The sequence below is a fragment of the Canis aureus genome, chromosome 12, assembly GCF_053574225.1.
Source record: "Canis aureus isolate CA01 chromosome 12, VMU_Caureus_v.1.0, whole genome shotgun sequence".
In the NCBI taxonomy this organism is placed as follows: domain Eukaryota; kingdom Metazoa; phylum Chordata; class Mammalia; order Carnivora; family Canidae; genus Canis; species Canis aureus.
In genome coordinates, this window is record NC_135622.1 from 26,452,052 (window position 1) to 26,468,897 (window position 16,846).

Here is a 16,846-nt window from a genome sequence, read left to right on the forward strand (position 1 = left end):
TTACCTCCCCTGATCACCTTGGCTTCCCTTCCCCCAGCCAGTCTCTCTCATGTGACCCTATTTTACTCTCTGCATAGCACTTAACACTCGGTTTCAATTATTATCTTTTTAACTTGGGTCTCTCCCACTATAAAAAGCTCCCATGATAAAAGAGATTCCATCTATGTAGTTCCATCTATATAGTTCAGCCTGGCATGCTGTAAGTCCTTAGCAAGTGTTTGCCAAATGAATGGATGCACTGAGACCTCCCTAAACCTGCCCCTCTCCACAGGCTGGCGGCCCGCATCATGTGGCGGGTGGAGAGAGAGGGCACCGGGCTCACAGAGGGCTGCCTGGTCGCTGTGGATGACCTGCAGAACCACGTGGAGCACTTTGGGGAGGAGGAACAAAAGGAGCTACGGCTGGACGTGGACACTTTCTTGCAGTACTGGCCACCCCAGGGCCAGCAGTTCAGCATGCAGTACATCTCGCACATCTTTGGCGTGGTATGATTCCTCATAATGTGGCAGGGGCAGGATTGGTCAACCAAGAAGTATTCAGAGGCTGCCAGGTGGAGCGGGGAGGGGAGGCTGAGAGAAGGGCTAGAGAGGACAGGGGAAAGTAAAGACCTTTCATACTTTTTCTGCCTTTCTGGCCTTGCTTACTAGAAAGTCATTCCTACCCTATTGGAAGCTGGCATCCCCACACACAAACTATTTGTTATCTCCAAGCGGTAGATTTGGATGGAAATTTACCTTCCTGTTTATCGACATTTTCTACTTTTTCTCCTGTTCATATTGAAAATGAAGACCCAGTCACCATCCCTTATTGCTCACCAGTCACTTTGGAAATGAGACCATTCCTTTTCTCAGATATGGCAGGCAAGATAATGGAGAGCCTGGAGTCATGGGCTATGGACATTAGCGAAAGAGAGGAAGGACTTTTGGAGACTGCTGTCCTGGAGCAGCAAAGCTGGACCTCTTGTAGCCATGAGTCCAAGAGGTGGGGGTAGATGCCTATGGATCAGCAAGCTCAGGCCATATAACCCACCGGCTCTACACACACAGAGTAAAATAGAGCAGGGCACAGAGAGAAACCAAGGTAGAAACTGGGGAAGATTCATGTGAGACCCAGACACAAGAAAAGGGGGAGACTCCTCAGAACCAACATTTCTGTCTTTGGCCTTTGTAGAATACAGCTACCCAAAACTTCCGAGGTGGCTTTGCATTTTAACAAGTATGGTGCTCATCTTGAGGGTCCTTTGGAGTGACCTAGAGAACAGGAGATGAACTATTTTGTTGCAGACTCTCTAAGCATCTCCAGGATGAGATTGAGTCTTATATTTTCTTGAACTTTCAGCAGCCAAGGTGGTGTTCTGTCCCTGACCTATGTGTGTCAACTTGCTCTTTCATCTTTTTCTCTGGGTAGATTAGCTGCAATGGCTTCACACTCAGTGACCAGAGAGGCCTACAGGCAGTGGGTGTGGGCATCTTCCCCAACCTGGGCTTGGTGAACCACGACTGTTGGCCCAACTGCACTGTCATATTCAACAATGGCAAGTGAGTATGTCTTTAACTAAGGATGGTGTGATGGGGATGGGGAGACCTTATGGCATTTTCTCCACTTGGCCTAAACCAAATTATGGAACGAACTAGCATGAATTTTGACGGGGAAGTTTCATTCTAGAGTCATTGTGGATAGGAGAAAGGTAATGAAGAAAATAGCAAAGACTTCCACATGGGTAATTTCTGAATCTTTGCATATTTCTTGAGGCTGCCTAGATGTGTTAGGTAAACCTCTGACTACTATTTTAAAGCTCGAAGCCTGAGATTATCTATCTAAAGGTCACCACAGAACAGCACCAGCTGAGAAGGTGCTTGGCAGGAGCATATATTAGTCAAGATCCCAGCAGAAATCAGAAGGCACACTCAGAGTTTACTCAAAGAGAATTTAATAACAGGACAATCTACAGAAATAAGGGTAAAGTTTAAGAAACTAACAAAGAATGGTGAGGTGTCCAGAGTCTAGCAATAGTATATAACCATTATGACCTCTAGACTTAGACGGGCAGGTGTACTGTACTATTTCTGCAGCTGGTGAGAGTACAGCCATGGGAGAGGTTCCTCTCTCTACTCCCCATCCAATAGCTTGGCTGTACTAGTAGCAAAAGCAGCCACTGCTGGAACCATTGCGAGGATGAGAGGGAGCCAGGAGATGAAATACCCCAAACTCTCTCTCCTCCAACCTTCTGATTTCCTCCCATTGGCCAAATTCCAACCAGAAGCCAGAGAACAAATGACCCAGGGTGATGAAGCCCCTTAGGGGCCAAACCCCACCGCCACCCCCTACTCCAAAGGCACAGATCAGGGGACAGAAGGACAAAGCATGTGTCTTGGGGGTGGGCACAAGTGGAGAAGTCAGCAAACAGGAAGAGACCCTCCTTTTCCATGGCTCAGGGCTGGGGAGATTGGGGGAACGATGCCTAAGCAATATTACTTATTTTGCTCTTAGAGAAGAGACAAGCTTTTATGACAGATGCAAGTTAACTCCAAGCCATGAACAATGAGCAGGTTTCCCCAAAAAACTTGCTGGAAACCAGAGACCATGGTTTCTGGTTCTCAGTCAGGAATCAAGCCTAAACCCCAATCTAGAAGGGACTCTGATTCTCCTTTTCCTTCCTGTTTCTGGAAGCAAGGGCCTGTATAACACCAGGCACTCAAGCAGGTGAGAAAGTCACTGAAGACAGAGAAGTTTATTTGGGACCAAGATGATCATTTCCCCCCAATATTTGCATTTCCCTTCCTAACCCTCTTGGGGTCACTGGCATGACTGAGGATCAAATTCAGCCACATATGGGGCTGGTCTTTCAAGATGCCATTCCTCCAAGCAGTGGTGACCCAGGGCTCCCCTTGTTGGTATGTGTGACAGCCACAGGAACCTAGGAGCTCTTTCTTCAGATCATTTCTGGCGTCTGCTCTGGCTTATTTGCATCCACTAATTTTGAGCAGCCACATTTTACCTGGCTTCTTGGCTGTTGTGCAAGAGAAGGTGACTTTGCAGTCATGGCCTAGCTGCCTGCCATAGTGGAAAGAACCAAATTCTAACCCCAATACATTTTTATACTATCTGTGTGACTTAACCAGTCTCCATACGCAGTTCACATAGTCCCCAAGATAGACATCAAAGAGGCAACACTTATTTGGCCAAGGTGCTTGTTAATGGTATAACAATAGCATTCCATTACATTTTTTAGCACCTACTTTTAAATGCACTGTCTCATGGCAGTCCCATTACCAGGTACAGGTTGAGGACACTGAGCCCAGGAAAGGCTGAGAGGACCTTTGAACCCAGAACTTCTCATTCCAAATCCAGTGCACTTTCCACTATACCAGCCTGTCTTGTCAAGTAAGCCCCACTGGAAGGGGCTGGGATAAAAAGGTGGTTGGATGGCCAGAGCTTTGATTGCATCAGCTGGAATGCTGTGCTCCCTCTTAGCTGTACTGATGAGCCTATGGTAATGATTTCCATTTGGGTGTCTGTTTTGTCTTTCAGTCATGAGGCAGTGAAATCCATGTTTCACACCCAGATGAGGTGGGTCAGTCCTCGCCAGCATCCCTGCTCCTCTGACCCATCTCCCTCACTTGCCTGGTTTGCTGGGGCCTCCCCTTCCTGAGACTCCGTGGCTGCTCTCTGGCTGTAATGTCCTTCTGCACCCCAGAGTCTCATCTTGTCTGAATGCTGTATTTTAAATGCATATATATGAATCATTTTGTTCCTCACCCACCCACTCCCTGCTGTGCCTTTGCTTTTCTTTTGCTTTCTTTGCTTCTTTTCTTTCCCATCTTTCACGCCTTACTTCTCTCTCTCCCCCAACTCCAAAGCATGACGATCCCTTCTAGTCCACATCACCTTAGCAAAGCCCACACTGTCCCTCAAAATCCTGCTTATCATAAAAATAAGGAGTGCTGATATTATTGAACTACTAAAGGACTGTGTTTGTTTATAACTCCCAACTTCTCACCCAGACTGGCTTCTGAAAATAGCACCCATAACTGTGATATTTTTGATAAATATTTATTCACAGTATTCTGTTTACTGATTCTGGCCAACTAGTGGTTTAGGTTAGATTTTGCCTTGACTTTTCTTAATGACAAATTAATGGCTCCAGATGGGTCTTTTCTCAGGCTTGGTTTGAAAGTACTTGAAATGCTCTTTGGATTAAGAACAAAACTCTGTGTGGGAGTTAGGTCTTTGGGTAGGCAGGGGTAGGAGTGGTTGGTGCATTGGAGTCTGTGTTGACCTGCATTGCACATGACTTTGGATGATTCCCTTCATCTTCTAGGTGTTTGGTTCCACATCTATAGAGCAGAGGTCAAGATGAGACGTCTCTAGGGACCTTCCTAGTTCTAAGTCTCTGTGACTCTGGGCTGCATTTCTAATCTCTCCAAGAAATGCTTAAATAAATTGCTTATGTGTGGCTCAATTAGCTGAACTCTAGAATTGTAGGGCATTAGAGATGGAAGTGGGAGAATGGAGTGGAAGTCACCCCTGATCCTGAGTTCCAACTAAGGTAAAAATGGGGCTTGTATATTTTCATATTTAAGTGACTTCAAATTAATTTGGTTTTGAAAATTCTCTAACATGATTGAAATAATTTGAGATACTCTGAGACCTTGCAAGAATTGGCTGAATCATGATGAGAAGCAAAGCTACTAGAAATCCTAACTCAGCTGGCACTGACTCACTGTTGAATGTCATGATGGAGCTGTGCCTATAGAAGGGTTTGGTGGGGGCAGAACTGCTGACTTGTCCCATAAGGATCAGATGCCAAAATCCACACTCAACACTGGCCCAGGAGTTGTTCACATGGAACTATTTAGAATACTGGCAGTGCTCTAAAATCAAGGGCTTTGATCTTTCCTTTCTTGAGCATGGTAGACCTGGGAGGCAGACTGAGGACAGCCCAGGGAGAGCAGTATGATGAGGTGAAGCACGAATGGCACTTGATTTCTGATCTGTATTGTTGCCAAAGTGCTGTGGGACCTCCAGGGAAATTCCTTCCCCTCTCTGGGTGGCAGCGCCCTCCCTTGTGAAATGGGGAGGCTGATCCCCTGCAGCTGGGACTGTGAGAATTCTAAGCAGAGCTGTGAGGACATTCACACAGCCCTTCACCCCCTCTCACCATTTATTACTGCAGTAACAGCTGCTATCCCAAATTGGGGTGGGGAACAAAAGAACAAAGTCCCAAAGGCATATGAACAAGCACTGAGACTTTGCTAGGCTCTCTATGAATTGTTTGTATATATATTATCACATTTATTTGACATGTCAGTGTACCCCAATTTGGGAGAAGGCTGTTTAACCTCAAGTGGTCACCTCAGATGCTTGGACACACATGTCCCTGCCCATTCAACAGTTGCTTGCTTGGTTGTCACTTCAGAGCACATGGAAGGGGCTGTCTTTTACCTGCTGTCTGACTCAGGCTTTCTGGGAGGTAAACAGAATCTGTCTGCAGATGTTTTCCCCAGCCCTGTGCATTGTGCCACTCATTCTTATGGTGATGGCTTTCCACTGGGCAGTGAGGAGATCCTGGGGAGATATAAGAGGATACCTTAGGATCCAGCTTGCTGGGCTCATTGGTTGTTTTCTGGAGCTCTTGGGTTCCCTGTGGAGGGTGCATGGCTAAGAGGCCCATGGGCCGATCTGCTTGTCTGACTTAGCTGGATGACAGCTTGCAGTGGACTTTTGTCCTCAGTACCTTCTGTATCTCTTACTTGGTAAGGTGATAGTGCTGTAGGTAATTGGGGAGGGTCAGGTCTAGGCTGGAAGGGGATGGAAATGCCATCTGTTCTTGCTAACCACATTTAACCAAAATCCATGTCCCCCAGTAAATACAAAAGTGGACAACGCAGCAGGCTAACAGAGCCAGCCTTTGTTTATTTGCTTCTGTGATCTCCAGGCATGTCTCCTGACATAATGTAGGCCAGAACCAATGGACTGAAAGACAGGGGAGCAGGGGCTTAAAGTTAGACTCAGAACGGGCCACGATTGTGAGCAACTGAGTGTATGTACTTCTCATGAGAGAGTGGCCTCCAAACTAAGCAAAACTACTATCGAGTCTTCTCTTGTTTGAATCTTTGCTTTATTGTTTCTCCCTTCCTTTGTTGCAGGCAATCAGTAGCTAAATGTACAGGGGTAATTGCAGGCATAGAAGCTAGGTATAGCTTTGTGACCAGGCCCAGCCCTCTCTGGGGAATCTGCTGAATTGGATTTCAGAGCAATTAACTGAATGGAGAAGATTTGTTTACAATGAGTAGAGCAGGATTATCCAGACAACTATCCTTTAGATCACCTTTCCCCTTTTTGGGGGGAATGGGAATTTTCTTGGAGTGCTGGTGGAAGTTGTCTTTGAGACGCAACTCCTTGACACCTTGAAGAGCAGAAACCCCACTCTAATAGCCCTGGATCTGACTTACTCTTTCTTTTACCCTCTCTAGAATTGAGCTTCGGGCCCTGGGCAAGATCTCAGAAGGAGAGGAGCTGACAGTGTCCTATATCGACTTCCTTAACCTCAGCGAAGACCGCAAGAAGCAGCTAAAGAAGCAGTACTACTTTGACTGCACGTGTGAACACTGCCAGAAAAAGCTGAAGGATGACCTATTCCTGGGGGTGAAAGATGACCCAAAGGTAGACGTAGCCCTGCTCCTGGGCTGTTTGCACTCATCTTCTCCAGGAGCCGGCAAGGGTGGATTTCAGAGCTAATCAGTGCACCCTGGCTGTCAGTTCCCAGAGAACCAGCCTGTACCTGTTGGAAAGTTGCTATGGGATGGGGGACAGAGCATTGATGACAGGTCCCCAGCTAGTGTCCTGGGGCTACCACTTGCCAGGAGTTTTCTTTGGAAAGTTGCTCAGTTTTCTCATCTGTAAAATAGGAATGATGGTGTCCACAAGAAGGGGTTGCTATGAGGATTGAACAAAATGATATATGTAAAGGGAGAGGCATAAAGGGTAGGCACTGAGTAAATTTTAATTTCTCTCTTTGCCCTTTTGCGGCTAATGCTGAGAATTTCATATATTGAGACCAGATAGGCAAAGGATTGGTTGCCTGGCTATCATAAATGTACTCCTAGTCCCCTGGAAATGAGTAATGTAGAGATGGGGCAATGTGGAGATTGGTTAGTATGCTTCACTCCTAAGTAGCTTGTTGACTCTTTGATGGTGAGACTGTTGAGCGGCTGAAGGGTTACAGAGGGCGATGTCAGGAGCTCAGCTAAGCTGAGAGAGAGCCCAGCAATGGTATAAACAAAAGGCTAGACCTGGATTCCTTCTGTTCCACTTTCCCCCAAGGGTCAGGTGGATCAGCACAGATGTGGTGGTCTTCTCACTGCTGAAAGGCTCAGAACAAAGAGTTCCAGCACTTTCATGGACCCCGAGGTGGGGAGGATGAGGGAGAGGGTGTGAGGGGAAAGCTAGGCATGGAAAAGTAGTGAGTACTGAGTTAGAGAGAGTCTCCAAGTTTTCCTCCTCCTCCCTTGTAAAGAGGCCTCTGGAGGTCACTTCAGACCTTTATCTGAGGTGACCAAGGCCTCGAATAAAGAAACCAAGGAATAAAGACCCCCTGGCTAGGAATGCAACTGTGCAAAGAAACATGAGCGGCAGGGAGCACCTGGGTCCTTGACTGGACTGTCTTCAGAGACTGTTGGGAGGGCGCTTTCCCCCACAGGCTTGCTAGGTAGAGCCTTTGTGATTGTCTGTGGTCAGGTCTGTACATGTAGGTTTTTAACCGGGAGCTGGACTCCTCTGGGGAGGCTATCCAAGCACTTCTCTATAACCCACAGTGCACCAGTGCATTTAAGATACAAATACACAAATATACTTCTTAATTAACTTCTGCATCCTGTGTGTGGGCAGAAATTTGTCTCTGATTAGAGCAAAGAAAAACTACAAGCAAAACTGACTTCTAGGTACAGATGGTGGGACTACTGTCAATTCATTACTCAGTGGTATTAGTGCTAATGTTCAGGTAATACTATTTCCCCACTTGGTTCATTTCTTTTGTTCATCCTCTGGCCAGTCTAGACTTTTTTTTTTGCCACTAACTTATTTCTTTTAAGATTTTATTTATTTATTTGAAGAAGAAAGAGATATAGCACAAGTAGGGGTGGGAGTGGCAGAAAGAGAGGGAGAAGCAGACTCCCCACTGAGCAGGGAGCCAGACATGGGGCTTCCGGGGTCATGACCTGAGCCCAAGGCAGATGCTTAACTGACTGAGCCACCCAGATACCCTGCCACTAACTTATTTTTATTCTTAATATATCATTTTTTAAACTCTTTGCCCAAGAAGTTCTACTTCTAAGAATTTACCTAGCAGAGTTACTTCCATATGTGCACAAAGACATGTGTATAAAGAAATACATTGCAGCATGGTCGAGAACAATTGAATAAAACCTAAATAACCACCAATAGGGAAATATTTAAATTAAATTACCTTGCAGTCACTAAAACTTATGAGGCAGATTTTTGTGTACACATATGGAATGAACTCTCTTCTTGAGGGAAAAGAATTAAGAAGCCAAAATTGCCATGTGCATTAGTTGACTTGGGCTTTCATAACACAGTACCCCAAAGTGGGTGGCTTACACAAAAGAAATGTATTCTCTCACAGTTCTGGAGCCTGAGAGTCTGAAATCAAGGTGTCAGCAGAGTTGATTTCCTCTGAGGAGTGTGAGTATACTCTCATAGTTCTGGAGCCTGGGAGTCTGAAATCAAGGTGTCAGCAGGGTCAGTTCCCTCAGGGGGCTTTGGGGGAGGGGGAGGCTCTGCTCCAGCCTTTCTCCCTGGCTCTCAGATGGCCATCTTCTCTCTGTGCCTTTTCATGTCTTCCCTCTGTGTATCCCTTTTTCTTCACTTGGTATTCTTTTTATAAGGACACCAGTCGTAATGGGTTAAGGGCCCACTCTACTCCATTATGACCTTATCTTAACTGATTAAGTCTGCAATGACCTATTTCCAAATAAGACTGCATTCTGAGGTACTAGAGGTTAGGACTTCAACATATGAATTTGGGGAGGGTGCAGTTCAACCCATAACACTGAGTATGCTATCATTTATAAAAAATAAAAGGACACCCTCTCTCTCTCTCTCTCATACACACACACACACACACACACGCATGCACACACACACAGATCCATGCACACACATGCCTGTGTAAGCATAGTCAGGCTTGATACAAACAGGAGGAGGAGGGGAAGGCTGTAAGCAACAGATCAATGATGCTTGGTGTGGACATGTTGAGAGTCACCCTTCCCAGGCAGTTGGGAACCAGGGGTTAATATGGGCTTTTTTTTTTTTTTTTAAAAGAATTTTATTTATTTATTTGAGACAGAGAGCACTAGCTGGGGTGGGGAAGTGGAGGCATGGGAAGGGCAAGGCAGAGAAAGAAGCAGACTCCCCAGTATGCAGGGAGCCCAATGCAGAGCTCCATCCCAGAACCCTGGGATCATAACCTGAGCCAAAAGCACATGCCTAATCAAGTGAGCCATCAGGTGCACCTAATATGTTTGTTTTTTTTTGTTTTTTTTTTTTTTTTGTTTTTTTTTGTAGGAACAACCTTCTTTTCACAGAATCAAAGGTTTGGTATTCCAGGTATATTGGCATGTCTGGGCAGGGCACCAAGCACAGTACCATAGGAGTGACAGGAAAGAATAAGCTCCTGTGTTCACCCTCAGCCTGACCTTCTAGAACCTGTGGGATAACGTGTGTTTTATGGCAAGCCAGCCAGTCCACCTTCCTGATGTGTGGCCCTGAGTATTTGTTTCATATCTTGTTCCCACCACTACTTTATTTTTAATTAAGAGACCAGACTCTTTTCTCCCTTTCAAAGTTAAATGTATATTATAACCTGGATAAAAATCAAAACCAAATATTTTTAAAAATGAGAAAATAACACCAAAATGTAGAACATTCCTCTCAACCATAGCTTTGGAGTCTCCTTGTTTAGATTACTGAGATTTTTTTTTTTTTTTTTTTTTTTTTGCTTTCCCCGGTCCTTACCCCTGGTTTTCACAATAGGAAGCTACTAGTGTTTCAAGGTTGGGCACCAGCATCCCTCTTTCACTCTTCTCTTCCTCTTCTAGTCCCTCCCCCTCCAGTGGCTCCTCCCTTTTGGATGACTCCTCCCCCTCTTTTGACTTCTCCCTTTCCTCCTCTAGTCGTCCTCTGGTTCCTCCTCTACTGGCATTTCCCCCTGCTCCAGCTCCTCACTCTTTTCTTCTTGGTTTTCTGTTTACTTTGTGCTTCTAGGGAGGGGAGTCTCTCTCTACAGGGTTCCTTAAATCCTATATGCAGATCATGTTTTCCTCCTACCTTTACTCTTAAAAGTGGAGCCAAATGGAGCAGCCCCATTTCCTTTCTCAGAATAGCTTTATCACATATTGCACATGTAATTAACAACCTTCTAGCCAGGTTGTTTTGAGAATCTTGGCAGTTACCTCCTTGAAAAAATTTGATTCACTTCCAAAGCTTGAAGTAACACCTCTTCCTTACAATATCAAATTGAACTAGACTTTTTATTAACATCTGATCACTTGGTATTCTTCAACTCTATCCGGCAAGCTACTGATTACTCCAGAAGATTCACTATGAATTTTGAATTTTAAAGATATTGGAACTTACAGTAAATTAGAGACTAGTGGTCATAAGCTAGATGTGATTTTATGAGCCAATTTTGGGGCAACAAACTATGGATGACACCAGAAGTCTAGGATTGACAGATTGGTGGTATACCTCTGGATTACCAGTTACAGAGCTCTGTCTTACCAGTTATGACCAGGTGAGACATGGGCCCTCTCTCACTTAGGCGCTTGATTCAAATGAGTTTAGGAAAGAGAATATGCACTTAAATGACTTGTCTGAAGTCAAGACAAGGTCTGAGTTAACAGAAGACTAAGTAGTACTCTGGGGCCAAATGATAACCAGTGGTCAAGACAAAGGTTAGGTCCGGGGCGAGGCCTGTGAACAGGAGTCACAGCAGTGGTGGATGCATCAATTGTTGGAGTCAGGCCATGTGACAAGTATAGGTAGATATGCAGAAGGACCCAGGGAGACTAAATGCAGAAGGAAACAAGGATAGTCAAAATTGTAGGGCTATCAAGAACTCCGCAGAAGCTGAAGTAAGTGAGGTGGGTAGAAGAATAAATATAAGGCTTGTTCTTTGGAAGATCCTGACCCAGAAGCAAGCCATCCTGGCCAGGAGCCAGGAGCCTCTCATACTGCAAAGTGGACACTGCAGAACTGGCTCAGGACAGCTGAGAGACTGAGGGAAGAGCCTGATCCATCCATTAAAGTAGTGTATTTTTAAGAGAATCCATCCATTAAAGTAGTGTATTTTTAAGAGTAGTGTATTTTTAAAGTAGTGTATTTTTAAGATACCCATCCTCCTGTTACTTGTCAGTAGTTCAGTGAAGGTGACCTCACAAAACAGTGTCAGTGGCAAATCTAAATGGAGCCACTGAACTCAACTCCTTATAGTGAAAAAGTTGGAAAACTGGAAAACTGGTTAGATAAATTATTCTGGCCTTTATACAGTGGAAAACTCTACAATTATTGAAAGTGGTGATATATTTTTATATTGATATGGGAAAATATCTATATTTACTGAGTGAAAAAAACAAACTCAAGGCAGAAATCTGGTACTATTCCAGTTAGAAGTAATATTTGGTGCTATTGGCTTATACATACATGCATGTGCACACCTACAGGAATGCAGTTCAGCCAGCACATACTGATAAGGCCATAAAAGACGTGCTCTTTATGGTATCTGTTCTGATTGGTCAGTGTCTTTCCTATATCAGTAGTTAAATATTTTCAATATTATTTCTGTATATATACATTGGAAAATGTTCCTCAAAATGCTGTGTTCATCTTTGGGTGGATTCCAGGGATTTCTATTTTTTTCTCCATGCTTTTTTCATATATTTTAATTTTTTACAGCTTCCATATGTCAGTTTTATGGTCCAAATAAATAATAAAGTTATTTTCATTTTGGAAAAAAGTTTTATCAGATTTGCCTAAGCAAAAAAAAAAAATATTCCAGAAGAATTTCTGATATAGATGAGCATAGCAAATAAATTTTTCTTTGGACATTGAGAAGTCTGGAACTCTTTCTTCAAAATTATAATGTCCTCATGGGCATTTTAATTAAGGTACCTCTTTCCCTGAAATATTAAAACCTCGTTAAAAAAAATAAGATCACTATAGGGGCACCTTAGACATCTGACTCTTGGTTTTGGCTCAGGTCAGGATTTCAGGGTCAGTTCAAGGAGCCTGCATCAGGCTTCTTGCTCAGTGCAGAGTCTGCTTAAAACTCTCTCTCTCTCTCTCTATCTCTATCTCTCTCTCTTTGCCCCTCTCTTCCCCAAATAAATAAATAAATCTTTTTAAAAAATAAGATAACTAGACTGCTCTGGCAAATGCTGTAAGCCTAACAAATCCAGATTTCAGAGACAGATGACAAACTCATGATATAATTTGGTCAAGACAAAGAAATAGGAACTGGATGCTAAGATACTTTGGAAGGATCTGAATGCCCACAGCCATAGGTTTCCTCTTTAATGAACTCCAATGGCAAACTAGAGTAGGATTTTTTTTTTTTTTTTTTTTTTTTTGGTCAAGCCATAGGCTTCTGTTCCCAGACCTGTGTTGGTCAGTATTTAAATCAGTGAATTGAGTGAAGACTAAAATGCAAGAGCGTGCCTGTGGAACATGTGGTTAACTTGAAGTAAAGAGAAACAATGGAAAATATTTTGAGTGATAGAATGAAAATACAAAATGCCAGAGAAAATACCACAGAGATCAATGTTAGATTCTGCCTTGGGGTCCAAAAACCCATACATAAGCATAAGGTAGAAAACAACTGGCTGGCAGCAAGGCTCCAGAGCTTGGTCAGTGAAAAATGCACATGAGTCAGAAGCATGGTGAGGGAGCTGCAAAAGCTATAGGGATCTGGAGCAACATGTACAGAAATGAAACATTCAGAATGAGGAAGGCATCACTCTTGCACGACACTGAGTGTCAAAGATGTCAGCTATTCAGAGATGCAATGGGTTTCTTTGTGAAGAGGTCTCTAAATCACTGTCCCTGTCTTTCCCAGCCCTCTCAGGAGGTGGTAAAGGAGATGATACAATTCTCCAAGGATACACTGGAAAAAATAGACAAGGCTCGTTCTGAGGGTCTGTACCATGAGGTAAGAATTCATTTTCATAGGGATGAGATGGGGAAGAGGGCAGAAAGGTTCTCTGGTAAGCGGGGGAAATGGGGTAGGGTGGAGATGGGGAGGCTATCAAGCAGGTTGTTCTTCTTAGGATATCCCTTGGTTTGGACTCCTCTTGCCCTTAAGCCTTTAGCACCTCTTAGATAGATGTGCTCTCAAGTGATTGTTCAACCTACTGATACTGTGTCTGAGGAGAGCCCAGGCAGACTGACAGGGGTCCCTGGGGGATCTGTGATTTCTCAGGTTGGCATCAGAGGTGGAGAAATGGAGATGGCATGTGGATTGGTTTCTTTTTTGCAATTGAATGCATACCCTGGTAACAGTTTTCAGTTCCTACTAACTGAGCATTCAACCTTGGCTCTCAAAGCAATGGGAGTTGTCAACTGGCTATACATTAGAATCACCGAAAAATCCTGATGCTCAGACACTGACCCAGGACAACTTTACCAAAATCTCTTGGGGTGGACCCAGAGATTAGGATTTTTAAAACTCTCAGGTGATCTCAGTGGGCACCCAAAGTTGAGACCCACTGCCAAACACTGACCTGCAGAGCATTGCATCAAATTTACCTGGGTAGCTTGTTGGAAATGCACAGTCTTGCATCTCACCCCCTCAGATGTGATTCATCCAATCTGCAACAGACTGTGAATCAGTATTTTGTTTCCAAGCTCTTTAAAAACAACTCGGGCTTGTAGCTGGGTTTGGAAGCCACTAAGGCAGGGCAATGTGAGAGATTAATTTATGTTTATTTCTATCTGCTTTTCCATTATCTTCATCCTTCTCATTTACTCATTCATTGCACATTTTCAAATCCCGAGTGGGGTGACAACACAAGACATGCTCCTTGCCTCCCAGGGGTTCTCTCAGATGGAGAGACATCAATAGAGTGTTATTGTACAACATGGAAAACCCATGTCAGAGGCATGGCATAGAAGCTGGAGCAATTTGGAGGGCTCCACTGGTTCCATTCCTCTGTTTTCTCTCCTCTTTCTTATTTCTCCTCCTCCGTTCAAACGTAACGGGGCCAGGTGTCAGGTTGGACACTGGCCCCATGGGTTTAAGAGGATTGTCTTCAGGATGGATTGATTGCCAGCCCACATTTTGTCACATGGGGCTCTGGGAGAGTCTGAGAGCAAAATTAGCTTCTGCTCATTTGAAACGGAAGGCACTGTATGGCATTTCTCCCATGGCAGTGGCAAAGGAAGAAGAGGAGAACAGAGAACAACTAAAATCTAGAGACCATCTCACTTTGGTCTCACTCACCTAAGCCTATGTGTAAACATGAGTCAATCAGGGAAGACTGACTCCAAGCTAACACGGGTCAGGCTCATCTCATTCCTCACCAGGACCAATGCAACATCCTCCTGGGAGCCTACCTCTCTGCCAGCTCATCTTGTACACTTCCATTGGGAAATGATTGTCAACCTTACCATGCATAAGGACCACCCAGGGGTTTATTTGAACTATGGATTCCAGGGTCCCTCATCCAGATATTTGGTTTCATTTGGTCTGGGGTAGGGCCCAGACATTGCTGTTTTTTTAACAGCAAAAGGTCTCCAGATAATTCCAGAGCCTGGCTAAGGTGGAGAATCACAGGACTGATGGTTAAGATAAAATATGACTGCTTAGCTTGAATTCTTACTCCATGTTTTACTACCTATGTGACTTGGCAAAGCACTTACCCTCTCTGTGCTTCAGTTCCCTTATCTGGCAAAATGGGAGTACTAGTAGTCCCTATGTCATTGCATTGCTGTGGGAATCAATCAATCAGTCTTTCCCTTTCATAACTCTCTGCTACTTACTGACTGATGATGAGAACGCCTCGCTTTGGCATGTCACCCATATCTCACACCGTTACCCTCCTCATCCCTACACTGTAGAGAAATAGGACCATTTTGCTCTTCAGATCACAAACTACTGCTTTTACACCCCTATCAGCAGTGTCCTCAGCTTTAAAAGAATGAGTGTCCAGTGTCGTGATGATGCTCCCTTATGTGAGTGCAGGGCATGTTGTGGTGCAGTGGTAATGGACAGGTCCTGTGTCTCCTCCAGGTGGTGAAATTATGCCGGGAATGCCTGCAGAAGCAGGAGCCAGTGTTTGCTGACACAAACCTCTACACGCTGCGGATGCTGAGCACTGTTTCCGAGGTCCTCTCCTACCTCCAGGCCTTTGAGGAGGCCTCGTACTATGCCAGGAGGATGGTGGACGGCTATATGTAGGTAGCAATGCTGGGTCTCAGGAAGTCTCCTGGAAATGTGTCTATTCCAGGGATGGTAAATAGAGGGCACACACACTGCTATCTCTCCCTCCTGTAACCCACAGCAGGCATCAGGAATTGGTCGTGGTCCTCTTTATCTTTACAAATGAGCCTTTTTACCACAGTGCTCCAAGCATAATGACCAAATCATCAGGGCTGGTTCCTGAGATGAAGCCTATCTGTCATCCCTGGTCTTTCCCAAATCCTCCAGCTCATCTATCACTTGGATGGCATCTTCTGCTTTTGGTTTTCTTTTTCTTGTTTTACAGATTTATTTATTTACTCATGAGAGACACAGAAAGAGAGAGAAGCAGAGACATAGGCAGAGGGAGAAGCAGGCTCCCTGCAGGAGCCTGATGCGGGACTTGATCCTGGACTCTGGGATCACTACCTGAGCTGAAGGCAGCCACCCAACTGCTGAGCCACCCAGGCATCCTGCTTTTTTTTTTTTTTTTAAGATTTTATTTATTTATTCATGAGAGACAGAGAGAGAGGGAGGCAGAGACACAAGCAGGGTCCATGCAGGGAGCCTGATGTGGGACTTGAGCCCAGGATTACACCCTGGGCTGAAGGCAGGTGCCAAACCGCTGAGCCACTCAGGTGTCCCAATGCTTTGGGTTTTCTTACGGCTAAGTCCACCTTGATTTCAAGGGCTTGGAAAGGTATGTCCCCCTAGCAGTTAGCACAGGCAATCCTGCAACCTTTCTTTTATTAAAATAAAATAAAATAAAAATAAATAAAAGAAGTGTCAGGCATCTTTGCTTACAAAATGCAAAGCCCTCGCCTTCCATGTCTATATTGGCATGTGACTTTGTATCTTTGGCTCTTTGGCCAAAAGAGTAAGTTGGTACAAGCAGGCTCTTTTTTACTTTTTTTTTTTTTTTTTTTTTTTTTTTTTTTTTTTTTTTTAGAGAACATTACTCATATATAAAAGTCAGGAAAACTGTACAATATGCAGAAGGAAGCTCTGTTAGGAGCTATTTTCAAGGAGATGAGAATACAGTTCTGTCCCAAGAAGGACATTGAAGTTCTTTTTATTCCCCTGAACTTCTGCTTTCCAGGAAGAGGGCTGGGGTGTTCCCGAGAGCTCCCAGCTTCCTGTTATCTTGCAGGGTCCTCTGACTCTTTTGCCCATGATGACTAGGCTTACTGGCCCAGGGCAGAGTCTCACTCCCACAGGCTCACCCTGGGGAGTGTTTGGTAATTCCTCCCTTTCTCTGTGGCTCAGTTTCTGCTCCATGGGCTGCAGATGCCTCAGCACTGGTGGGAGAGCAGATGGACCAAGTCAGTAAGGGTACTTGGTAAGTCGTCAGATGCTGTGCAAATGTAAGGAAAG

The 16,846-nt window shown here is 44.5% G+C and overlaps 1 protein-coding gene across 2 annotated transcripts in view; it reads left to right on the forward strand.

Moving 5' to 3' along the window:
• The window catches only part of SMYD1 (SET and MYND domain containing 1), a 37,124-nt gene that overhangs the window by 18,325 nt on the left and 1,953 nt on the right, over positions 1 to 16,846 (forward strand). Inside the window, exons 3-8 of one of the 2 annotated variants that reach the window (XM_077843204.1) lie at positions 272 to 485; positions 1,408 to 1,538; positions 3,532 to 3,570; positions 6,477 to 6,666; positions 13,133 to 13,225; positions 15,305 to 15,468. In XM_077843204.1, coding sequence (XP_077699330.1) covers positions 272 to 485; positions 1,408 to 1,538; positions 3,532 to 3,570; positions 6,477 to 6,666; positions 13,133 to 13,225; positions 15,305 to 15,468 — 831 coding nt within the window. The remainder of the gene's footprint in view (positions 1 to 271; positions 486 to 1,407; positions 1,539 to 3,531; positions 3,571 to 6,476; positions 6,667 to 13,132; positions 13,226 to 15,304; positions 15,469 to 16,846) is intronic. The other variant, XM_077843205.1, reaches the window with a different exon arrangement.